Source organism: Passer domesticus, chromosome 18, assembly GCF_036417665.1.
Source record: "Passer domesticus isolate bPasDom1 chromosome 18, bPasDom1.hap1, whole genome shotgun sequence".
Classification (NCBI taxonomy): domain Eukaryota; kingdom Metazoa; phylum Chordata; class Aves; order Passeriformes; family Passeridae; genus Passer; species Passer domesticus.
In genome coordinates this window covers 3,662,818-3,684,032 of record NC_087491.1, presented here as the reverse complement: position 1 = coordinate 3,684,032, position 21,215 = coordinate 3,662,818, and the positions used below count along the sequence as shown (strand labels likewise).

General features: G+C 53.5%; 1 protein-coding gene across 2 annotated transcripts; it reads right to left on the bottom strand.

Annotated features, from left to right (window-relative positions):
- Nucleotides 1-149: 149 nt before the first annotated feature.
- TPRN (taperin) lies at nucleotides 150-19,933 on the bottom strand. Of its 2 annotated transcripts, none has more exons than XM_064393936.1 (4): nucleotides 17,732-19,933; nucleotides 3,913-4,090; nucleotides 3,570-3,697; nucleotides 150-2,719 (listed from the first exon to the last, which is right to left on the bottom strand). In XM_064393936.1, the coding sequence occupies exons 1-4, from the start codon at nucleotides 19,892-19,894 to the stop codon at nucleotides 2,657-2,659; spliced, it is 2,532 nt and encodes an 843-aa protein (XP_064250006.1). In that variant the 5' UTR covers nucleotides 19,895-19,933; the 3' UTR covers nucleotides 150-2,656. The 2 variants fall into 2 exon arrangements, with proteins under 2 accessions (XP_064250006.1, XP_064250007.1); XM_064393937.1 differs by having other exon boundaries at nucleotides 3,570-3,694; nucleotides 17,732-19,932.
- Nucleotides 19,934-21,215: the final 1,282 nt, after the last annotated feature.

The window sequence follows — 21,215 nt, the reverse complement described above, 5'->3', positions numbered from 1 at the left end:
AATATGAACACAAACCAGAGAAATTGGCCCACAGATATTCCCACACTGAGGACAATAAATCACCAGGAATTAGAGGCTGAAAGGCTGGATAGCCCCTCTTGCTGCAAGGCAGATCAGCTGAATTGGAAGGGAATTCATAAGAGAAACAGTTTGTGTAAAAATAAGCTATTTTTATTTCTTTCCCAGATACTGGACAATTCTCAGACATTGCTAGATGTCCTGAAGAAGGAAATGAGGGATCTTGATAAAATCATTGATCCACAAAACACTTCATTAGGACCACGAATACGTCGACAAAAGCGTTCCTAAACTTCTTCTTCAGCCTGGAATGTCCTGTTGGCCAGAGAGAGCTGCTTTGTGGTCCAAGGATGCCACATGTAATAAAAGCCTTTGCTTTGCAGAAGTAAATTTTCCTTTCAGATGTGCTTTGGTATTAGTCAGAGACCCACTAAAGCAGATCTTCCAATGCTACAGAGCAGAGTAGGCATTTACACAAAAATACCCTTCATTTTGAGCACATCCTGAGGCACATCCCAGGAGTGACCCATCAGCTGATGTTCCTGTGCTCAGGACTGCCCTCATCCTGCTCTGCCTGGAGGCAGCTGGAGTGCCCGGGCAGGGATTAGAGCAGGAAGCTGGGAAGTGCAGAGGAGTGCTGAATCACAGCTCCGAGGTGCATGGAGCAGCATCACCAGGAGAAGGAGCAGAGAGCCAGCAGCAGCTCTGCACCCCCACACCCCGAGCTGTCCTGCCCACAGGGCTGCAGGCACAGCATGAACTCACAGAGAACCAGAGCAGTGTTGGAGCTGCAGGGCAGTGTTGGCTTTAGCATTCCTCATGGATCCATAGGAGAACTAAGCCTGGGCTAGTTCACACCCCTTGTCCCTAACTTGAGTTGAAAGCAGCTTTGCTTTACCTCCTGCAGTTCTGCAAGAAACAGCTGCCTTAAACTGACCTGGGCTTTTCCAAGGGGGAGATGCTCACTGGGACCATTTTGCTAGAAAAGCTGTGCTGAAAATTCACCCCTTAAATCTAGCAGTCACCAGCAGTCTCACATTTCCCTCATTCTACACCAGTCTCAGCACCTTATCCTGAAGTATTTTATTAATGGGAGAAGCCTCAACACATGGAACTCCATGGTCCTTGTGTCATGTCCCAGGCAGATGCACTGCAGATTCATCTTGCTCCTGGCAAGTCACACAGGCAGCAGATCTCAAATTAGCTTGGAAGGACAAGGAGGTGCAAAATGTTTCTTTGTGGCCCCCCCAGCCAATATCTAAAACTACTGAGTAGCTTTTTAGCTTTTTTTTTTTTTTTAATTATCTTTCCAAAAGAATTTAGGCACCCAGGGCAGAAGGGAACAGCTACAAGTAGGTATGTCCTAACATTTAATCCTGTGTTTTTCAGTAGACCAACCTTCCCTTGCTGCTTCCCAGACACCAAACCAAGTGCAAGGTATGTAGAGCATTTTCAGTTCACAGAGCAGTGTCACTTGAGCAGACATTCATCATCTATAATAGACAAACCAGTAACCATAAAATTTAATCAAAGATAGCAGCCTGTTCCTTTGGATCACGCCCCACTCATTCCATAAAGCCCAAAGAGGCCTGATCTGTTCTCACCACATCTCTTTTAATCCCAAAGTACAAATCACATTAGCAGCACTGCTCCATCTGGTCCAGAGTGCAATTTTGACCCTGAGTTTACAGTAGTAGAAAACTTGAATGGAAGATTCTAGTAGATTCCTTTGCATATTGGCTGCATTAAACAATTATAATAGAACTATAAAAATCCTAGAAAAAAAACAAAAATAACCCACATTCCTTGTTCAAGTTCTGCAGAAGAATGGAGTGAAACTTCCCTCCTGTGTTTTGACTAGAAGAGCAGAGCAAGTGTGGCTTGAAGGAAGCAACCAAGAGAGATCAATCAGATTTGGAGCAAAGCAACAAGAGGAGCTGGCAAACTGGAGCACAATCAGCAACCCCCAGAGACTGGATGCCAGAGTTGGGAAGGACAGACCAAAGCTATGACCAATGTTTGGGAATCTTCAAGAGGCTGGAGGCAGCCTGGACATTACTAATTGGTGCAAAATTAACATCTAAAGCTAAAGGCATTCATTGCTCTTCCCATCCCTCCCCTCAGGGTGTTCAGTGAGCTCCACAAACATGTAACTGGCACATGAATTCCACGATGTTTCAGTGAAACCAGAGCTGGAAACATGCCAAGGACAAACCATGAACCTTCAATGGTTTTCCAAACTGACACCCAATGTGTCAAATCACGCTGTGAGCCCACCTAACTGCCCAGTGCCATCCTCCACTGGGGAGAAGGGTTGCAAAAGCTGTCCAGACCCTGCACAGTGCCTGGACTCAGACAAGCACTGAGAAAAATCAACATCCATCGCGGGCTTACAGATGTCCTTCCCACACTTGCCTAACCAGCAGCTGATCTTGAGCAAGGAATATGCAAGGCCACAGGCAGAATAAATCATATGCCTTGAAAGCAGTAATTCGGTCCCAAAATCCAGTGCAAATATCCTCCGAAGATGCCCGAGGGCAGCTGGTCCAGCCTTGGCAGCAGATCCGGGAGCGGCGCGGTGCGGGCACGGCTCCCGGGCGGGCTGCGCTGCCCACCGTGCCCAGAGCCGCGGAGCAGCTCAGAAATAGAGCGCGGGCTCGCTGCTGAAATCCGAGACACCGCCCTTCTCCGCCGGGGTGAGCTGTGGGCAGAGCACACACCGCGGTCAGACCGGCCCAAAGGAGCCCCTCACCCTGCCTTGGCACCCTGCCCGGGCCAGCTGGGTGTGTTTGGTTAGTGCTCCCCTCCAAATGTGCCCCGGAGTATCAGAACGTCCTGCAATGGTTTGGGATGGAAGGGGTCTTAAACCCACCTTGTTCCAACCTCCTGCCATGGCAGGGACACCTCCCACTGTCCCAGGTCACTCCAAGCCCCGTCCAGCCTGGCCTTGGACACTTCCAGGGATCCAGGGGCAGCCACCCTGCACCAAGGCTTCACCACCATCACAGGGAATAATTTCTTCCCAATATCTAATCTAAATCTCTTTTACTTTAAACATGTTCCCCCTTGTCCTATCACCTGCCCATGTAAAAAAAAAAAAAAAAAAAAAAATAAAAAAAAAAAAAATAAAATCAATCTCCCTGTTTTTTATAAGCCTTCTTTAGGCACTGGAGGGGACTCTGAGATCTCCCTGGAACCTCCTCTTCTCCAGGTGAACACCCCCAGCTCTCCCAGGCTGGTTCCAGAGCAGATGGGCTCCAGCCCTTGGAGCATCCCCATGGTCTCCTCTGGACTTGTTCCAACAATCCATGTCTTTTCTGTGCTGAGCAGAGTGTGCCAGCTGCCTTGAGTCTCCTTCACAGGGCCGGGGAGGGCCAGGTGTGGTAGTGGCAGTGGGACGGTGTGTTGGGCCCTCTGGGAGCAGTGACACAGCTCCCTGGGCAGGAACACAAACACAGGTGTGCAGGGAAAGGCACATCCTGTCCCGTCCACTGCCTGGAACAACCCCCACCCCACAAGGGAGCACAAGAGCTGGTTATTTATAGCCTCACCATGACTTGGTTCCCATGGGAATCAGCTTCCTTTGGGAGGGATCCCTCTGCAGCAGGACCCTCATACTTCTGCTCCTGCCACTCGCTGAACTTCACGGAGTGCTTTGGGGTGTAGCTGGATAAATCTGCTGGAAGGAGAAAGATGAGGTAAATATTCCTCACCACCCCAAAAAGAAGTGGGACCAGGATCCCAGCAGGGACAGCTGGGATGTCCATCTGCAGCTCCCTGTTCACCTCCACTAGCATTTCCACTCATGTGGAATCCCTTAAGGGTCTGCAGGAAACATGGGCAGTGTCAGGCAGCACCAGAAAACCCATGGTGCCAACACAGTGCCTCACTCACCTGAGTTAGGAGTACTGGGATGCAAAGTGCTGTTTGGGCGTGGAATGTAAAAGGTACGAGATTTTTCCTCCGTTTCAGAAGCGTGTCCTTCCTCTTCTTCATCCTCTTCTGCCAGGGAGCTCTCTGAGGGGTACTCAAACATCGTCTGCAAACTTGTCTCGTTGAAAGAGATCTTCATCTGGGCAACAGCAAAGAGGAATTATCAGGGAGAAGCCCAAGAACCCACTGATCCCCACACTGGCTCTGGCACAGCAGCCACTGCAGACCCCCCAGTCCCTCCCCAAGGGCCTTGGTGGATCTCTTGCCATGCTGAGGGAAACCCCAAAGGCAGAGCCAAATGGATGGGATGGAGGCAGGAGGCCCAGGGGTCTGGAGCACCTCTGTCTTTGTGCCCTCTGCCAGCTCCTCACACTGGCACCCAGCAGGAGCTGCCATCGTGTCTGTCACGGGAGAGACAAGCAGGAAAGCACCCACACGTTGGAAAGGTGACATTGCTAATTCCTTTGTGTATCCAAGCTCCAGGAAACAGAAACATCCATCATCAGGACTCCAGTCTTAGGAGGACATTCTGGCAAAGAGCTATTTAAGCTACATTAAACAGGGCTTAAAACCAGATGGGAGAAAAAGGAAGCAGCTAAAGGAGAGATGGTAACAGGTGGTAGCAGACAGGGAAAATACTGGACAAGGGGGAGGCCTTAAAGGTTCTGGTTTGAAACCAGTTTTATCTGGTATTGTCACTAATGACCTTTCCACCGTAACTGGGAAACTGAGACATGAAAGTGACGCAAACACAAGAGTTCATCGAGGGCTAACCGGAATTTTATGGCCATGAAGAAAACCGGAGCGCAAAAACTAAAAATGGAATCAAGTTTAAGAGCAACCTTTGCCCTAAGAGAAGTTCATCACCTGTGAATAATTGAGGAAGAAACTTTGGGATTGGCTACAGGACTGTAATCATCATTAGGATGCTGCTTAAATAAACCAGGAATGAAGAAAGGCATTTCTGCTGGAAATAGGGACTGCCAGGCTCTCTCCTCCCTGTGCAGCTGTGCTTGTCCAAGCTGAAAAGGAAAGCTGAGGGAGGGGTTTGTCCCCTGCAGCCCTGCCTGTCCCAATCATTACCTACCCTGTGCTCCAGGAATCTGGTTACACCTCAACAGCTGCACAGCAGATTCACTGGCAAAAACTTCACACCAGCAAAAGTGAAGGTGGAGAAAAAGCCTAACAGCTCTTTGTAAGTACTCCAGAAAATAACCACCAAGGAGCATGGAATTGCTGATGCCAGCACACATCAGACAAATAAGGAGGATAAGCTTGCCAGGAATAGGTTCATGCCAAAAGTAGGGAAGTATTTAGCCAACACAGATCAAGGTTCAGGAGCAGCTGTCTAAAAGGGTGTTGTGATCCCTTTACTTCTAAACACAATTAAAATTCAGCTAATAGGGTTATGAACAGAATGGAAAGGACATGGCAACTTGTGACAGGTGGCAGGAGCCCGATGGTTCTGATCTCTCCAGATGCTGTGTAATGACAAGCCAGGGGCAAGGGCAGCACATTTATCCCATAGTTCTGTCATACAGAAAATCCCTGAGGCTGGGGAGTGGGACCTGGCCCCAAGCACCAAGAGTGCCCAGGTGCACCCATCCCCTGTCACAGCAGTGGTTGGAGCACTGGAGTGACATTATTAGGGGCTGCCAAAGTCACACCTGATATCTCCAAGAGCCAGAGCTGCCAGCAGGTCACAGTGCCACCCGTGCTGCCCATGCACAGGATCCCTGGAGCTCTGGAGGGATCAGAGCAGGACAGGGAGCATTTCACTGCTGCTTTCAGCAAAGCAGCAAGGGGAGCTTAGTTTGAATCTGGGTACCAGAGGGAGCAGCTGCAGCTCCTCCACACTGCAAACCACAGCTGGAGCTGGAGCTACTCTGCCCCAGGGCAGGATGGACCTTGGACACAGGCTGGCTCCCTTGCCCTGCTCCCAGGAGAAGGCAGGATGGAAACTGCATGGAGGGAACCAGCTGCCTTTCCCCATTCCCTGTCCCAGCTACTTTGAGTTCCCCCAAATTACACAGAGGAGAAGAGTGATTCTACTTCAGAGAAAAGGGACTGGAATGAAATGGCCCTGAAGCTGAAAGCATCCCAGTTGCTGCTCCCTGAATTTCCCATCCCTGCTGCTGACCTAGATGCTCCCTGATCCGAGCCAGGCTGTGACTGCTCACAATGTGGTGTCTGTCCTGTGGGGATGAGCCACGCTGCCAGGCACAAAGGCCACCAGGGTGGAGGTGCCCAGGGCTCCTGGAAGCCCAGGAGCTATCCCAGAACCACAAACTGCACAGAGGCCACTGACCAGTGCTGCCAATGGCACTGAGGGACAAGAAGTACTTGGCTGAATATGGAAAACAAAGCAGATGGGAGAGATATGCCTTGGGGTTTAAATTTAAGCTTGGGAGATGGAACTAAATGTTCCTGGTTTTCTGCTATCTGGAGAAAATCTCTGAGAAAAATTACTTTGAGTCCAGTTTGGACCAAAGGTGCATGCAGTGCTGGAGGAGAAGACAGCCTCAGCAGAGAGCAAAACCAGAGAGCAGAACAGAGCAGAACAGAGCAGAAATGGCCTGGAGACACCCACACCCCACACAGAGCCCAGTGACAACACCAACAGCCCCAAACCCAACAGATCCCACTCTGCACAGCCAGTTCAAGCAGGAGGCAATGCTGGAGCCCCTGACACCCAGGGCACAGCTGGGGCCAAGATCACCTGCAAGGCTCACACAGGCAGCTGTGTGTGGCACAAGTTCCCCCAAACCACACTGGGCTGCCCTGTGGCACATCCCAGCCCCTGCTCCCAGAGCCTGCACCAGGCAGAGCCCCAGGGCTGCTGCAGTAAAGCTCTGGGCACACCCAGGCAGAGCAAACACGGGGCACAACCAGGCACTGGCACAGGATGGACCCTGGGGCACTCAGTCAGCCCTGCCCATGGGCAGAGAGCCCCAAACCCCAAACCTTGCTGTGGCAGCACCCGAGCTCCCCTCTCTAAGCACAAGGGGCTTTCAGGGAAGCACAAAGCAGCTCTGCTTGGCCCAGCAGGACAGGGAGGGCGAAGCATTCAGGCAAAACCGGGGGACACACGGGGCAGAGAAATGCTCTGAGTGGCTACAGAGCACAGCTGAGTGCTGTGTGCAAGGAACACAGGCAGCTGCAGTCCCAGGAACCAGCCAAAAAGGAAAACCAAGAGCCATCATGGCACAGACAACAGGTTTGCACAGCCAGCAGTGCCTTGCCAGACCACAGGGACTTTTATGGGTACACAAAAGGCACCAGGGGATGTTTCTTTAGAAGAAAAGCGTGTCCCAGCAGAGCCAAGCTCGCTGGAGCCCAGCCAGAGGCCTCTGCTCAGCCTGTCTCAGCACTGCTTCCCTGCTTCTGCCCCAGCAGCAGCTGCCAGTTGTGGCAAGGAAGAATTTTGCACCCTTCAGCTGTGGATGTTTGCAGGGATTTGTCACTCTTTGCTCAGCTGGAGGCTTCACCCACAGCTGTGTCACAAGCCCAGGGTCCAACCCAAACTCATATATACACATATATAGAAATTTATATATAAATACTCTGCCCAGCAATCAGACACACTGAAAAGAGTAAATCAGGCTTTTCAGGAAATATTGTGCTGTTCAACTGATAGGTTCTTGTTGCCATAGCAAAAATCATTTATTTATTTGCTAGGATTTGAACAGTAATGACTAATAGAATATCCAGGAAAGAGAAGCCAGGGCAAACATTGCCCAACAAAGCATAAATCTGAGTAGTCGTGCAGATCTCATTTAGAAAAGGGAAGTCAACCTTGTATCAGGCTGTCGGGACTCAGGCTGCACCCAGACCAGCCACCAAAGACCCCCCATATATAGAGATTTATTAAAACCAAAACCAACCAATTTATAGAGCCCAACTTTCAACATGAGCAATGACAGCCAGCAGCCACCTTGCCTCCAAAGGGAGATGAGAAAGTCTGCAAGGCAGTATTAATGACAGAGCAAAGACCCAGTGGCTTCTCACACACCAGGGACCTCTCTGGAAGTCTTTGGGGGTTAATCTGCATCCTCAGCTCCAGAAGGAACCTCCTTACTGTGGCTTTTCTCTGCTCCACCCATTATTAGATTTGCTTGGCTGGTGAGCCAAAGCCAAAGAGAAAATGTAGGGTGTTTACACCTTTTAAACTGAAACCTCTTTGACAATCCAAATCCTCACCTTGTAACAGCCAGGAAAAAAAGGAACTGATCTAGGCATTAAATTAATAAAATCATCCTATAATTATATTCCAGCAGGGAGAGTCTGAGTCAGCATTTGCTCCCCATGACAGCAGCCCAGAACAGGGGGGCTGAGAAGGACTGAGCCCCTCTTCCCTCCCCGTGAGTGGTTCCCATCTCCCAAACCAGGGGCTCCTGCTGGAGTTGCAATCCCTGCTCTGTCCTTGAGGAGCAGGATGGGATAGTGAGTGGTGAAGCACAAGCTGGGCTCCATCCCTGCCCTGCTGCCATCCCACAGCACCTCCAGCACGTCCCAACCCACCAAGAGCCTCACCAGATCCAAACAGCTGAGCAGCACCAGGGATCAAGACCTGCTCTCTTCACATACTGATGCTCCTCTACTCATCCTCTGGGCTCAATAATTCCCAAGTGACAAATCCAGGGACTGCACTGACTTCCCGGGACATGCAGGGGCTGCCAGGTGTGATTTAAAGCAGCTTTTCACACCTCGTCTACTACAGGGTCACAGAAGAAGCTGAGTTGGAAAGGACCCAGCAGGATCACCCAGCCCAGCCCTGTCCCTGCCCAGACCCCCCACCAACCCCACCCTGGGCATCCCTGGCAGCGCTGGCCAAAGGCTCCTGGAGCTCTGGCAGCCTCGGGGCCGTGCCCATTCCCTGGGGAGCCTGGGCAGTGCCAGCACCCTCTGGGGGAAGAGCCTTGCCCTGAGCTCCAGCCTGAGCTGCCCTGGCCCAGCCCCAGCCGTGCCCTGGCTCCTGTCCCTGGTCACCACAGACAAGAGATGTCTGTGTCTCTGTGTCACAAGATCAGTGTCTGTCCCTCCTCTTCTCCCACAAGGAAGTTGCCTCCTCTCAGCAGCACAGGAGGGTTTGGCTGGTATCTGCAGGAAAGGTGGATGATCCAGCATGAACACAAAGTAGGGATTGATATCTCTGAGAGATCAAGACAAAACGAGTGTTCTGAAGAACCTTGTGCTCCTGTGCCACCTCACATCGAGGGACATTTGCTGCTGCACTGGTTGTCTAAAGACTGGGTCAAGAAGGCACAAGACATTACCTGATACCTGAAACTGCAGCCAGCCGGGAGTGCCAGCAAGCCTGTGCACACAGAGCATCCCAGGAGGGCTGCAGAGAGCCCCTGAGCAGGGCAGGAAAGCTCCAAACCCAGGGGGTTGGTGGGTGGAGGCTCAGGACCTGTACAAAGAGGAGGTTCTAACAGAGAACAACCTCCAGCTGCCACGGAGTGACAGGGAAGGTCTCTGCACAGACAAATAACTGCTTGTGAGACTGCAAACAGGGTAGCAGCAGAGATTTTATAGTGGACAAAGATCCCCAAAGGGTTTACCCAGCTCTTCCCATCTGACCAGTCCCACAGAGCAGCAGATTTAGTAAAAGGAGACAGAAAAGCAGTTCATAAACTCCAAACCTCTGCAGAGGCCTTCAGTTTTTTTACAGCACACTGCAGTCAATGATCTAGACAGCTCCCATGAAAAGAAACTTTTAGACAAAGATTTTTTAGGAAAATGAGCCATTTTTTTGCAGTTAGCAATGAGCTTGTCTCTGTGTCTGTGCTTGTCCTGAAAACACAGTCATGTGTCAGCCCGAATTGTTTAATAACTCCAGGCACAGACTATGTGGGCTGCCTGAAATAGTACCCTGGGGACTGCAGAATCACCAGCACATCACCAAGGCATTTGCTATCATTCAGAAGATAAGGAGCTTTTGTGCCTCTAAAGCTTTCCTTGACACAGAAAGAAAGGGTTTTTCCCTGACAAGTACCCCTAGGAACGAGGGGACTCGAGGCTTGGCTCCTATATCGGATTAGCTATGGCTGAAGCATTCTAAGTATGCTCAGAAAACTGCAGATGGCAGTTCAAAAATGCACTTTTCTGTGCTTCTGCACAAAAAGAAGAGTTTTGGGGAACTGGAACTATGACTCCACAAATCACTTGATCATGCTTTTCCAAGAAGCGTTTCCTGAGAGTAACACTGACTTTTGCTCAGCCATTAGCTGCACCTCAGTGAGTTACTGAGTAGAGCCAAGAGCACTAAAGATTTACAGCAGGAGCACGTCAGGGAAGCCCTGTGTGGTTCTGTTGGCAAAGGAGACATTTCCTTCAGGATCACATCCCAGCTCCCAAGCCACAAGGCAAAACAAGAAAGTCTCCATTTACAAGGCAACCCACAAAGCCAGCTCTGTGTAATCAATATGCTGAAGCACATGGCAGATAGGAGCAATGCATGGAGATTCGAAATATTAAACTCCTTGTGCAAGACACAGGCAAGTTTCAAATTCCTGATGAGAGGTGACTAGGTAGGGACAGCACCCAGAGCATGTGGGGCAGGTGGTTTGATTAACTCTTCCCTTCACTGTGCAGGACAAGGGGAGATTCCAGTGCCCACACAAGCACAGCTGGAGCCCCAGTGTGCCAGGGCACAGAGCAGCCATTCACCCTGGGAACCCTTTATTCCTTCTCACATCTGCAGGCAGAGGAGCCAGAGCCTTCCACAGCTTAACAAGCAATTCAAAAATTACTTACTTGGCCCCTAAGAACCAGACAAATCTCCCTACTTGCATGAAACAAATCTCATCTGAATGCACAAAGGGAGCAGGATAAGCAAGGTACAATTAGTGTCAAGACCTGGTGTCCTCATAAAAACCACACACAGAGCTCCCCAACAGCACAGGAGCTCTGAGTACAGGCAGCTCTGAGCAGCCCATTTGTAGCTACAACAAGGTGCAGTGACAGAGCTGCCACCCACAAACATTGCTGTGCAACCCAGGCTGCCCAGAGCAGCTCACAAAAATACCTGGGTTTGGTGCTGGAATGGGACCCATGGAGCATCATCCCATTCATTCCATGGGAAACAGAGAGAGGCTGGGAGCAGAATTACTTCCCACCCTGTCAAGGAGCTCATTCAGGACCAAAAGGCTCCCATGATGTGAACAGTTTCACCTGCACACAGAGTTCATGTCTCTCTTGCCCTTGCTCTCTCTTTTAACATGCAAAAGGAACTTCCTTGATGAGAAGCAAGTGCAGCAGGTTCACCAGGAGCCTCAGGGATGTGCCCTCAGAGCTGCATTTTCAGCAGCTGCAAGCAACATAATTTCCCTACACACACAAGTGTTTTGTCTGAGGTATTTCCTACATTCTTACAATGCCCACAAAGCAGCAGCTCCATCCTGCCAGGCTCCCAAGATCATCCGAAGGGCACTTCTCGGAAAACATCAGCCCCGAGTTCCTCCAGCCCAGATTTTCCCAGCATGTTTTTGAAGTCACTCTGATACAGACACTTCATGTGACTCTTCCTACACAAACTGGCAAACAGAGATATCCTCCCAGCCCCACAGACTGCTGCAGTCACTGGAAGAGCCCGAGTTGTAAATAGATTTTAAATTCAGGTTTCAGTTGGGAGCGGGGTGAGCACAACCCCTGAGGTGAAGGAGATGCTGCTGCAGCAGCTCTTACCCAGATTTCCTTTACTGCCACTGCACCCAGAAACTAAATACTTTCATTTTCTCTACTGTTCCCTACATATAACACAGACCAGCAGGACTCCTGCCCCAGCCACCCCAGTGTCCTTCCTCTGCTCTTCTCAGAACACCATGACCACGCATTGGAAAAACCAGAGTGAAAAGGAAAACCCAAACCCGAAACAAACTGAATCCTTGAGATGAAGGGAAATGATAAACCATCTCCAATCTGGTCCACAGATTAGGCAAACTGATTAAGAAAACGTTAACTGTAATCCTCATGATTAGAGTTCAGAGCACAAAGTACTTCAAATCTCTTGAGCTCAGGGGCAGGCTGAGCCCTGGGCACGTCCTAACCAGCTTCAAAGCCAGGCTCAGCTCTTATTTGCGTAAGAGTTTCTATTTTAGCCCTTCTGTCCATTCCTGCAGTGCTGACAGCAGCAGGCAGGACATGGGGGCAAGAGAACCAGGGGAATTTGGGACCAGCTCAGACCGTCACTGCAGCATGAGAAGAAGCATGGGAGTGGTGAGGCCATGCAGAGCCTCAGTCACAGAAAATTTCCCACTACAGAGATGAGATAAATCTGACTCAGACTCCGCCAAGGTTTCATACAACAAAGTCTCAGCACTTCAAGGTGCTGGCATGTAGTGGGGAAACAAAAGCTACCCACTGCCCCACTGACAGCCTCAGCCTGTGAAGTGGTTTAAAAGCTGTAACTGCAGCAAATTCTGATTTCCAGCCCTCAGCCATCAACATCATAGGAAAAAAAAATAAATCAGTGGAATTAGTAAAGGGCAAGAAAATGGCCCTGTCTGGGTGAAAGAGCCTGCTGCCATCTGACAGCTAATGGAGATCATCTCCGCAGGGGAGGGGCTGCACTTCATCATCCAAGACACTTATTTCCTGAGCATGACTTATCACTGCTGACCTCATCTCCTAAAAATGCAATACATCCATGTCAGATACTGCCATGGCCCCTCCTTAAAGGTGGCAGATGAATCTGCCCCAGCAGAGCACAGCCAGAGACAGAAAATAGAACAGGAACATGCAGTTCTCCAAGAGCTAAAGAATACAAATCTCTGCCCTGACCCCTGTAAAACACAGGGATGACATCATCAAAGGAGTTTTTGCAGAGAGATTTCTTCTTCTACTACCAGATTAGTTAACTTGTGTTATGGTTAATTTACTTGTGTTATATATTGAAAAAAAAAACTTCAGGCAGCCACCAGTATTTAGACTCCACACTGTGCAGACTTGCTCCAAACAGGTCTGGGCAGCAGCTGGAAATGTTTATCTCTGCCAACATCCCAAACCTACACCTGGTTCTCACAGGAGACCATCTCCAGCAGAACTGAACAGATGGAAAACTACAGAGCAGGAAGTTCAGCAGGTTAGACCAACAAAGCTGCTGCCCATGATCAAAACCAAGGAGTATTTAAACCAATTTTTTAACAGACTTTTAAGTGGGAATTCGGGAGCCACATTCAGGCTTTATGCAGCTCAAAAGATTAGGACACGGACCATGCTAAAGTTTGTGTAAGCTGGAACTTTTTGAAGTTCAGCTGAACATCTCTGAAGACAATTTAGCTCTAGACTCCAACTGTTTGGATCCCAGCAGCCTTGTTCCCGTAATCCCTGCTCACACTGGGCTGCGACTCGCCTGCCAGCACACGGCAAACTGCCAGCTGTGACAAGCACAAAACATTAAATCCATCAACAACCTGATGTCTGCTGGCTCTCAGATCCTGTTATTCACAGCACTTTGGCTGGCCTGGCCAGAATTCATTCACCTGCCTTGCAGGATTTCCAGGAGGCACCGGATCCTGGAGAGGAGAACACTGAGGATGCACTGCAGGAGTGACACACTGAAGGAGCAGGGCCAGGGCACAGTCCAGCCTCCAACCAGAGGAGAGCCTGGAGCCCAAAGCCAGTGACTGCTCGTGGGCAGCCCAGCTGGCCCTGCAGTGCTCTGTCCTTCCCCAGCTCTCGCTCCACACACCAAACACATGTTCTGCAGAAACACAGATTTCTATCTCACCAACAACTTTATTGGGTGTTATTCTGGCAGGCAACCAAACCACCACTGACTCTTGTCAGCTCAGATGAGCAAGATTTTGTCCTCTGAGATCCCAAAGATCCACATCCTGCAGCAAAGCCTTCCCTTCCTCCTGGCACTGCTGACGTGCCTTTACTTCTCTGCAATAACAGAGTACAAAGAGAAGCCCTGAGCAGAGGTCATCAACAGTGTGCTGCATCCTCTGCCCCACTCCCAGTTTAGAATAAAGGTCAGTAGGTCTCCTTCCACCCCTGCACATGTATCCTGTCCTCTCTGAGAGCTCAGCCAGCTCCTCCAGCAGCTGCCCAGCAGCTCCTGGCACATCCCTTTGGAGCTGCAAACACTTCTCAGACTGAGTCTCACCCACGCTGCTTTATCTGAACTGCTGGTGGTACTGCCTGGAGAGATTTCAAAACAGCCCCAGAGCAGATGAACAGCCCTGAAGGGCACCTGAACCCCCGCAGGAGCACAGCAGCTCCAGCTCATCCATCCCCCAGGGTGAGCAGGGCTGGGGCTCTGCCCTCCACCTGCAGACCTGATGTGTCCCATCCCACACAGCCCCACACTGACCTTCACAGCCCCTGTTCCCCCACAGCAGCTCCACAACAGAGCTGGGAACAGATTTTTTATTTCCATACATCATCTTCCTCTCCCTCACCAAGCTCCAGCTCCAACCCTCAAAGTAACAGCTGCTTCACATATCTGAAGTTCTTTATCCTGAAAGGCCTTGAAGCAGCAGCATCCCCCAGGCTACAGCAAAGTCACAAGTCCCACAGCCACTGTCAGCAGCCAGGAGCAGGGGCTGGAGCTCCCCCTGTGCAGAGCAGTGCTGGAACCCACTCCCAGCCTGTCCCAGCCACCCTCCCAAAAAGCCACGGAGGATGTGCTCAGGGGACTCAGAGCACATCAGCTCCACTTTGCTGGCACTGCTACCACGATCAGGCAATCAGTGGCCACACATGGGAATGGAAAAGGGAGGCTGAATTTCTACATCTGAAGAAAAACACCATTTGCATCTCAGAGAACAGTGGGGTGCAACTGGCAGGGCTGACACCCTCCTTCCTAATAAATCATTACCCCTGACTGCACAGCCAGCCATTGATCCACAGCATTTCCAGACCCTGCTGACCTGCTGTTCATCTCCCAGATTCCTGCTGGGCATCAGCAAACAGTTAAACTTTTCCAAGTTCTTGAAGTTTCACTAAACACTACTTTCTTGAGTATGGAGCATAATTAAAGATCTTTCAAAAGCAAGGTTTGGAAAGGAAGATGTTTGACACAAGAAGGGCTGGTTCACCCCAAAAGACACAGAAGCTGCTCACCAAAACCAGCATCAGGTTTTGACACCCCAAAAAAGAAAGGGGATTGGTTTTAACAAACAACTGCAGCTCCCAGCTCACAAGAACAGTCTGTTTCTTCCCAATTCAGGCCAAAATCAAGTTTCTGAAAACCCCGACAAAGCTACAAAACAGAACTCTTGTTTTTGGCTGGTTGCCTTGGAGACACAAAGTGATCTCTTGGGAAGAAACCAAGGAATGCATCTTAATACGAGCTCCTTCCTTTTCAGGCATCAACACTCAGCCTTATTACCCAGAGTAAAGCCACAAACATCCTCTAGGTCAAGAGTAAACAGAAATCTTTCCATTTGTCCCCCATCAGCATCTTCTAGACCCTGGCTACAAAGTCATACTCTGTGCTTGACTGAGCAGGAAGGAACTGAAAGCAAAATGGGTGTTTCTCCCATACCACATTTCATTTCACCCAGAAACTTGTGTCTTCACTACTTTCCTTCAGCTCCATTCTTATTTTTTAAAGGATCCCTATTTGCTTCAACTTCCTGAGTTCTGCAAATATAACAGGTAATTTCTCCTTTGCCTTTTAATCTCTCTCCTCTCAGAAACCAAATGTTTACACAAGTTCTCCTGCAGGACGACCCCACATACAGTTCTCAGGGAACAGCTGTGTGTGCACCTTGCAGTATTTGGCACCTCGGCTCCACAACAAGCAGCTAATGCTGTTAAGCTGATAAGAACAGGGGCAGAGAAGCTCCATGACCTGCCCAATGTCACACAAATCCACCACTGACACACAAAATAGTAGATATGGTGGATATTAACCAATATCACATGACATTTTAGGCTGGAAAGGTCCTCTGGAGGTCTCTAGCCCAAACTCCTGCCTTAAGGAAGACTGACCTGCCAGTTGCTCAAAGCTTTCCCCTGGCAAGTTTCAGACAGCTCCAAGGCTGGACATGCCACGACTCCTCTGGGTTTGACCACCAAAAAACAATTCAGTCACTGCATTGGACTCATGCTCATCTCCCTCCCTCCTTTCTGTACTGTTAAGGATACTTTCCACTGTGCACCATTTAACTGGTTTTACTTAAGGCTTTGTTCTTTGTGCCCCAACAGCATCCCCTGCTCAGAAAAATCAGCTCCTCAGCTCCATCAGAAGTGGGGCTTACCCAAATATGACCATCTCACAGGATTCCCTCTGTGTTCTCTACTCCATTGTAAGAGCACTCACAAGTGTAACATGTTGTATTAATATTTTCACCATTTATACCACACACGTGATTTGGTGTAAATCAAATTAACACCCCAAATTGAACCTGAACAGAGCTAAAACAGCTGCAATGAGTGCAAGCCAGCAGGTGTTTAGGCAGCAGAACAACTCCAGTCCGACCAAGCATTTCCCTGTAGGAAAACAAGGAAAAACTTCAGGAGCACTGAGCAAGAATCAACACTCCTGCTCATTTGCTTTTTCTGTCTCTCAAGGTGCTCCAGACCTGCTCCCTGCATTAGTCACCATCAAATTACCACAGGCTGCATGTGCTTAGGGAGGAATTTGACAGCAGCACTCCCTGCCTCCCTTCAAATGAGATACATCCTGCTCAAGTGATTGCCTCAAATTATAATGCTCAGTGCCTCAGGCACCCATGTGCATTCAGTCTCTCAGTTATCTACCTGGATTTGGGTAACGGAAATGTCCAACAGCAATTTCCACTATGGAAAAACACGTCACATCACAGCCCTAAAAGTCGGGATCTGCCACTTTAGTGTGCTGCTTTCAGAGCCCAACAACTCTCCCCCACTCCTCTTATCTCATCCAGATGCATTTCAGCAAGCTCTACAAAGATTAATTTTCAATTTAGGGCTCACAAGGATCTATGTTACACCCCAAGCCTTGAGAAAATCTGGCATTCGCTCACTCCAAAGGCATCTGGAGCAATCAGCATCTGAATCTTCAGAGCTGTAGCTGCACTTTCAGAAGGAGCAGGTGGTATAATCCTATCAATGGGAGTTAAGTTCTTGCTGATCTCTTTCTGCCTAATCGAGACCTAATTCTTGAGCCTCTATCAATAGATCACTAATGCGGGGAAGACTCCAATGCGACCACGGGCATCCCAACATATACAACCCCTCAGACACAGCGAGCCCACAGCTGCTCCAACCACGCAGCTCCCCTGATTTCCTGAATTCCTGAAATACTTTAGTTTCCATTATCATACCTCCAGGAAGGGCTGGGGTGGGAGAGGCCCTGCAGCTGTCACAAGGCATATCCCACCCTCAGCTGCTTTGTGGGACAGTCCCCAGTGTCCCCTCCCTGAGTACAAATTCTGTTTAATACACCAAGTCCCATCTCCCAGCTGCAGTCCTCAGGCTCCCTTTAAAGTTCCAGGAGACAGTAAAAGCAAACAAGACACTGGGCTTGCAAAGAGTTGCAAACTCTCCTAATATTGGACACCATGAGAAATACTAATCCCTGGTCCTTTCCTCATCATTCTGAAGCGTCCTTCACATCAGTGTGGTGGAGTTCCACCTTCCCTCTCCTGTTTTCCACCAGCCCCAAGGCTTCACTTCTGAGTGCGTTTCACCCCCTACTTCAGCCAGCTCTGAGGGCAGCCTCTGGCTCCCACAAGGAGCAAACACACTGCCCGTGCTCCCAGCAGTGCCTCCTGAGCAGCCAAACCCAAGCAGCCCCGGGACAGCTCCAGCCTGGCTGCTGAGCACAGAGGTGCCCGGTTACCTTCTTGCGGCGCGAGCCCGTCTTGCTCATGCAGGACCTCTCCAGGGACAGGTAACCCCCAATCACTTCAATCTCGTTCACCGTGGGGTAGCGCTTTTTATGGGATATCCCCACTTGAGGCCCATCAGCGTTCTCCACGGCTTTGCCTCTGCCTTTGCTCTCCTCCTCCTCCTCCTCTTCCTCCCGCTGTGGCCTGCCGCTGGCATCGGCGAGAGCCTGCAGCCCAGGAGCCACGGGCTTCCTTTTGGGCACGACAGTGAAGGTGCTGCCTCCCCTCTGCTGGGGGGCGGAATGTGGCCTGTACAGGGGCACAGAGGAAAACTCCATCTCCAGGTCGGGGCCAGCTCCTCCGGGCTGATCCGCCAAGCTCCCCGTCCTCGCAGCCGGGCCAGCCCCGCTGTCCGGCTCCACAATGTCATCGATGTAAGTCACAGGTACCAGCGGATCCAGAGGCGCCGGTGGGGAAGTGATGGGCTCTTCCTGCTCGGGGGCGGAAGCCCTCGGGGGCTCCTGGGCTGCCTTCTCCTCCGAGGGCGGTGGCGCTGGCCCTGGCCGGGCGATCTGGGCCGGCGGCCGAGCCGGGCTGCCCTCCCGGCGGGGCACGAAGACGAAGGAATTGCGCGAATTCAGGCGCAGCTTGGCCAGAGCCTGTGCCTGCAGGTCGTGGGCTGGGATGGCCGCCAGGTCGGGTTTGGGGGCCGGGTGGATTTCGAAGGAGCCGCCGGCCCGGGGGGCTGAGGCGGAGAGCGGCCGAGTGGCGCCGGTGGCACTGGGGGCCGGACTGGCACTGGGCAGGGGCGACACGGCCACCTCGGCCTCCTCCGGCTTTGGCCTCCTGGCGTTGGCTCTGGCATGGGAAGGGCTGGTGGATGGCACTGGTGGCCCCTTGGGCGTTGCGGGGCGGCCGGCGGGGACAGCACCGGGCTCGGGGACGCGGGCGCCGGGCGGCTGCCCCCGGGGTGTGACCGTGAAGGAGTTGGAGCTGATCTTGTGGAGAAAGCAGTTGGCCTGAGGGGCCGCAGCCTTGGGGGCGGCTGGGGCCGCCTGGGGGGCTGCAGCCCGGGGGGCAGCCGGAGCCGGCTGGGGGGCTGCGGGCTCGGGGGTGAAAGCCCGGGGGGGAGCCGGGGCGGGCTGGGGGGACACGGGCTGTGGGGTGACAACCCGGGGAGGTGGTGCGGGCTGGGGGGTGACAGCCCGCACGGGTGCCGTGGGCTGGGGGGTGACAGCCCGGGGAGAAACCGTGGGTGGGGGAGTGACAACCCGGGGTGGGGCGGTGGGCGGAGGGGTGACAGCCCGGGGGGAAGCCGGCGGCAGGACTGTGGGCTGGGGGGCCACCGGCACCGCTGGAGGGGTGGCAGCCCGGGGGGGAGCTGGGAGAGGAGGAGGGGTGGCCGGGACCGCCGGCGGAGATGCCGGTCCCGCCTTTGGCGCCGGAGCCCGGGGGAAGCCGGGTCCCTTCTGGAGGGGCGCGGGGGCGCAGGGGGAGCCGGCTCCCACGGGCGCAGCGGGCGGCGCGGCCCGGGCAGCGCCCGGTCCCACCTGCGGCGGAGCCGCGGCCCCGCCGGTCCCGGTCAGCGCGTCCCCAACGCGGCGACGGCGGCCCCGCGGCCGCTGCCCGAACTTCTCCAGGAGGCGGCTGACGGTGCCCGGCTCGGCCGCCTCGGGCGGCTCCGGCGGCTCGGCCGTCTCGTAGATGACGACCTGGTCGGCGCGGATCTCGGCGAGCGCGGCGCCGCGCCGGGCCAGCAGCTCCCGCAGCGGGTCGGCGCCGGCCGCGTCCCGGCGGCGGGCGGGCGGCGCATCCCCCGCGGCGAAGCAGGCGGCGGGGTCGGCGCGAGACTCGATGATGAGGATGTTGTCGGCGCGGATGGTGCGGATGCCGGGCACGGCGCTGTACAGCTCCAGCAGCTGCTGCAGCGGCCGCGCCGCGCCGCCGGGCCCGGGCCGCCCCTGCCGCAGCCGGCGCCGCTCGCTCTCCAGCCGCATGAAGGGGTTCTCGCGGAGCGGGCCCAGGCTCTCCGCCACCACCAGCCGCTCCCCGGCCGGGGGCTCGGGCTCGCCGCCCGCCCCGGCCAGCTTGGCCCGCTTGCGCTCCAGGATCTCCCGCTGCCAGGCGGGCGCTGCCCGCGGCCCGGCGCCGAGCGGCGGCTCCGCGCTGCTCATGGCGGCGGCGCTGGGGCTCTGCGGGCCGGGCCCCGCCGCACCGGGGCGGCCCCGCGGCACCGCCCCCGGGCCGGGCAGGGCCGTCCCGCGGGGCCGGGGCGGGGCCGGAGCTGCGCCGGGGCCGCCCCGCTCCGCTCCGGGCCGGCTGCGGGCCGGGGCCAGCGCTCCGCCCCCGCTGCCCGGCGACAGCGGCGGGACCCGGGCACGGTGATGTGACCCGAGGTGGTGCCGCACCCCCGGGCCGGGAAGCGGCCGGGCCTCCCCCTCCCCTCACACGGGAGACCCCCGGCCCGGGACACGAGCCATGGTGACGGACACAGAATGCCAAAACACACAAAACACCCATATATACCCATTCCCCCATCCCGGACTGGTCCGTCTGGTGCCAGCCCAGGACAGGATCGATAAACGCCTTGCGGGGTCACCCTTGGGCTGTCGGCCGCCGTGGCAGGCGGAGCAGGTGCCCGTGCAGGAGCAGGGAGCCAGCCCCTGGCTCTGGAGCGGTGTCTGTGGTACCCAGACCGTCAGATGGGTGTTTTAGGGACAGCTCTGATGGACACAAGTGGAGTTTTCCATGGCACATGGCAGCAGAGCGGGAGAACACTTTTCCCATTTTGCTGTTCTTTGCTGCACAGGGAGGTCGTGGATTTTTCTCTCTCTGGAGACATCCCAAACCCACCTGAAAGCGTTCCTGTGCCACCTGCTCCGGGTGACCCTGTCTAGGCAGGGGGCTGGACTGGACGATCTCCAGTGGTTCCGTCCCACCCCAGCTATTCTGTGATTCAGTGATTCATTGGCAGCCGCTGGTCGGACACCAAAGTGCCGCCGCGGCGTTATTTCCAGTCAGCGCCTGTTATCGGCCGCCCGCAGGTGTCTTTGGGAAGTGTGCGCAATCGGGAAACGATCTCTGCGCAGCGCAGCACTTCCCACGCCTCCCAAAGCCTCGCCTGGGAGACTCGGGGGACACGGCACGCCGTGACATAAAATTACCTTTGGGCAGGACTCGGGGAGGTCCCGGAGCCGCGCCCGGCACGGGCGGCTGCCCCCGCCGGGAGCCGAAAGCACGGGTGTGTTCACGGGAGCAGCTCCGGATCCCGCTGATAAGGCTCCTACCTTTGCACTCCCGAGCCACAACAGAGCAATCGCACCCTCTCCAAACGACACCTGGAAGTGATAGCACTGGGAACAGCTTTTATTGCCGCAGCTGCCCGTGCCAGGTGCGCGCCCCGCGGAGCTGCTCGGGGAGGAGGCAGCTCCGGGGTGATGCGAGGCTCACGCATGACCTGCCGTGCTCCCTCAAGCACAGCTCCATCACGCCCCA

What these genes read in the sequence shown, in the direction of transcription:
- TPRN (XM_064393936.1), bottom strand. Translation starts at nt 19,894, where the DNA reads ATGAGCAGCGCGGAGCCGCCGCTCGGCGCCGGGCCGCGGGCAGCGCCC. An exon ending in TCCCAGTACTCCTAACTCAG is followed by an intron (nt 3,698 to 3,912) that starts GTGAGTGAGGCA and finishes TTCTCCTTCCAG; the next exon opens with CAGATTTATCCAGCTACACC. An exon ending in CCCATGGGAACCAAGTCATG is followed by an intron (nt 2,720 to 3,569) that starts GTGAGGCTATAA and finishes CTCTGCCCACAG; the next exon opens with CTCACCCCGGCGGAGAAGGG.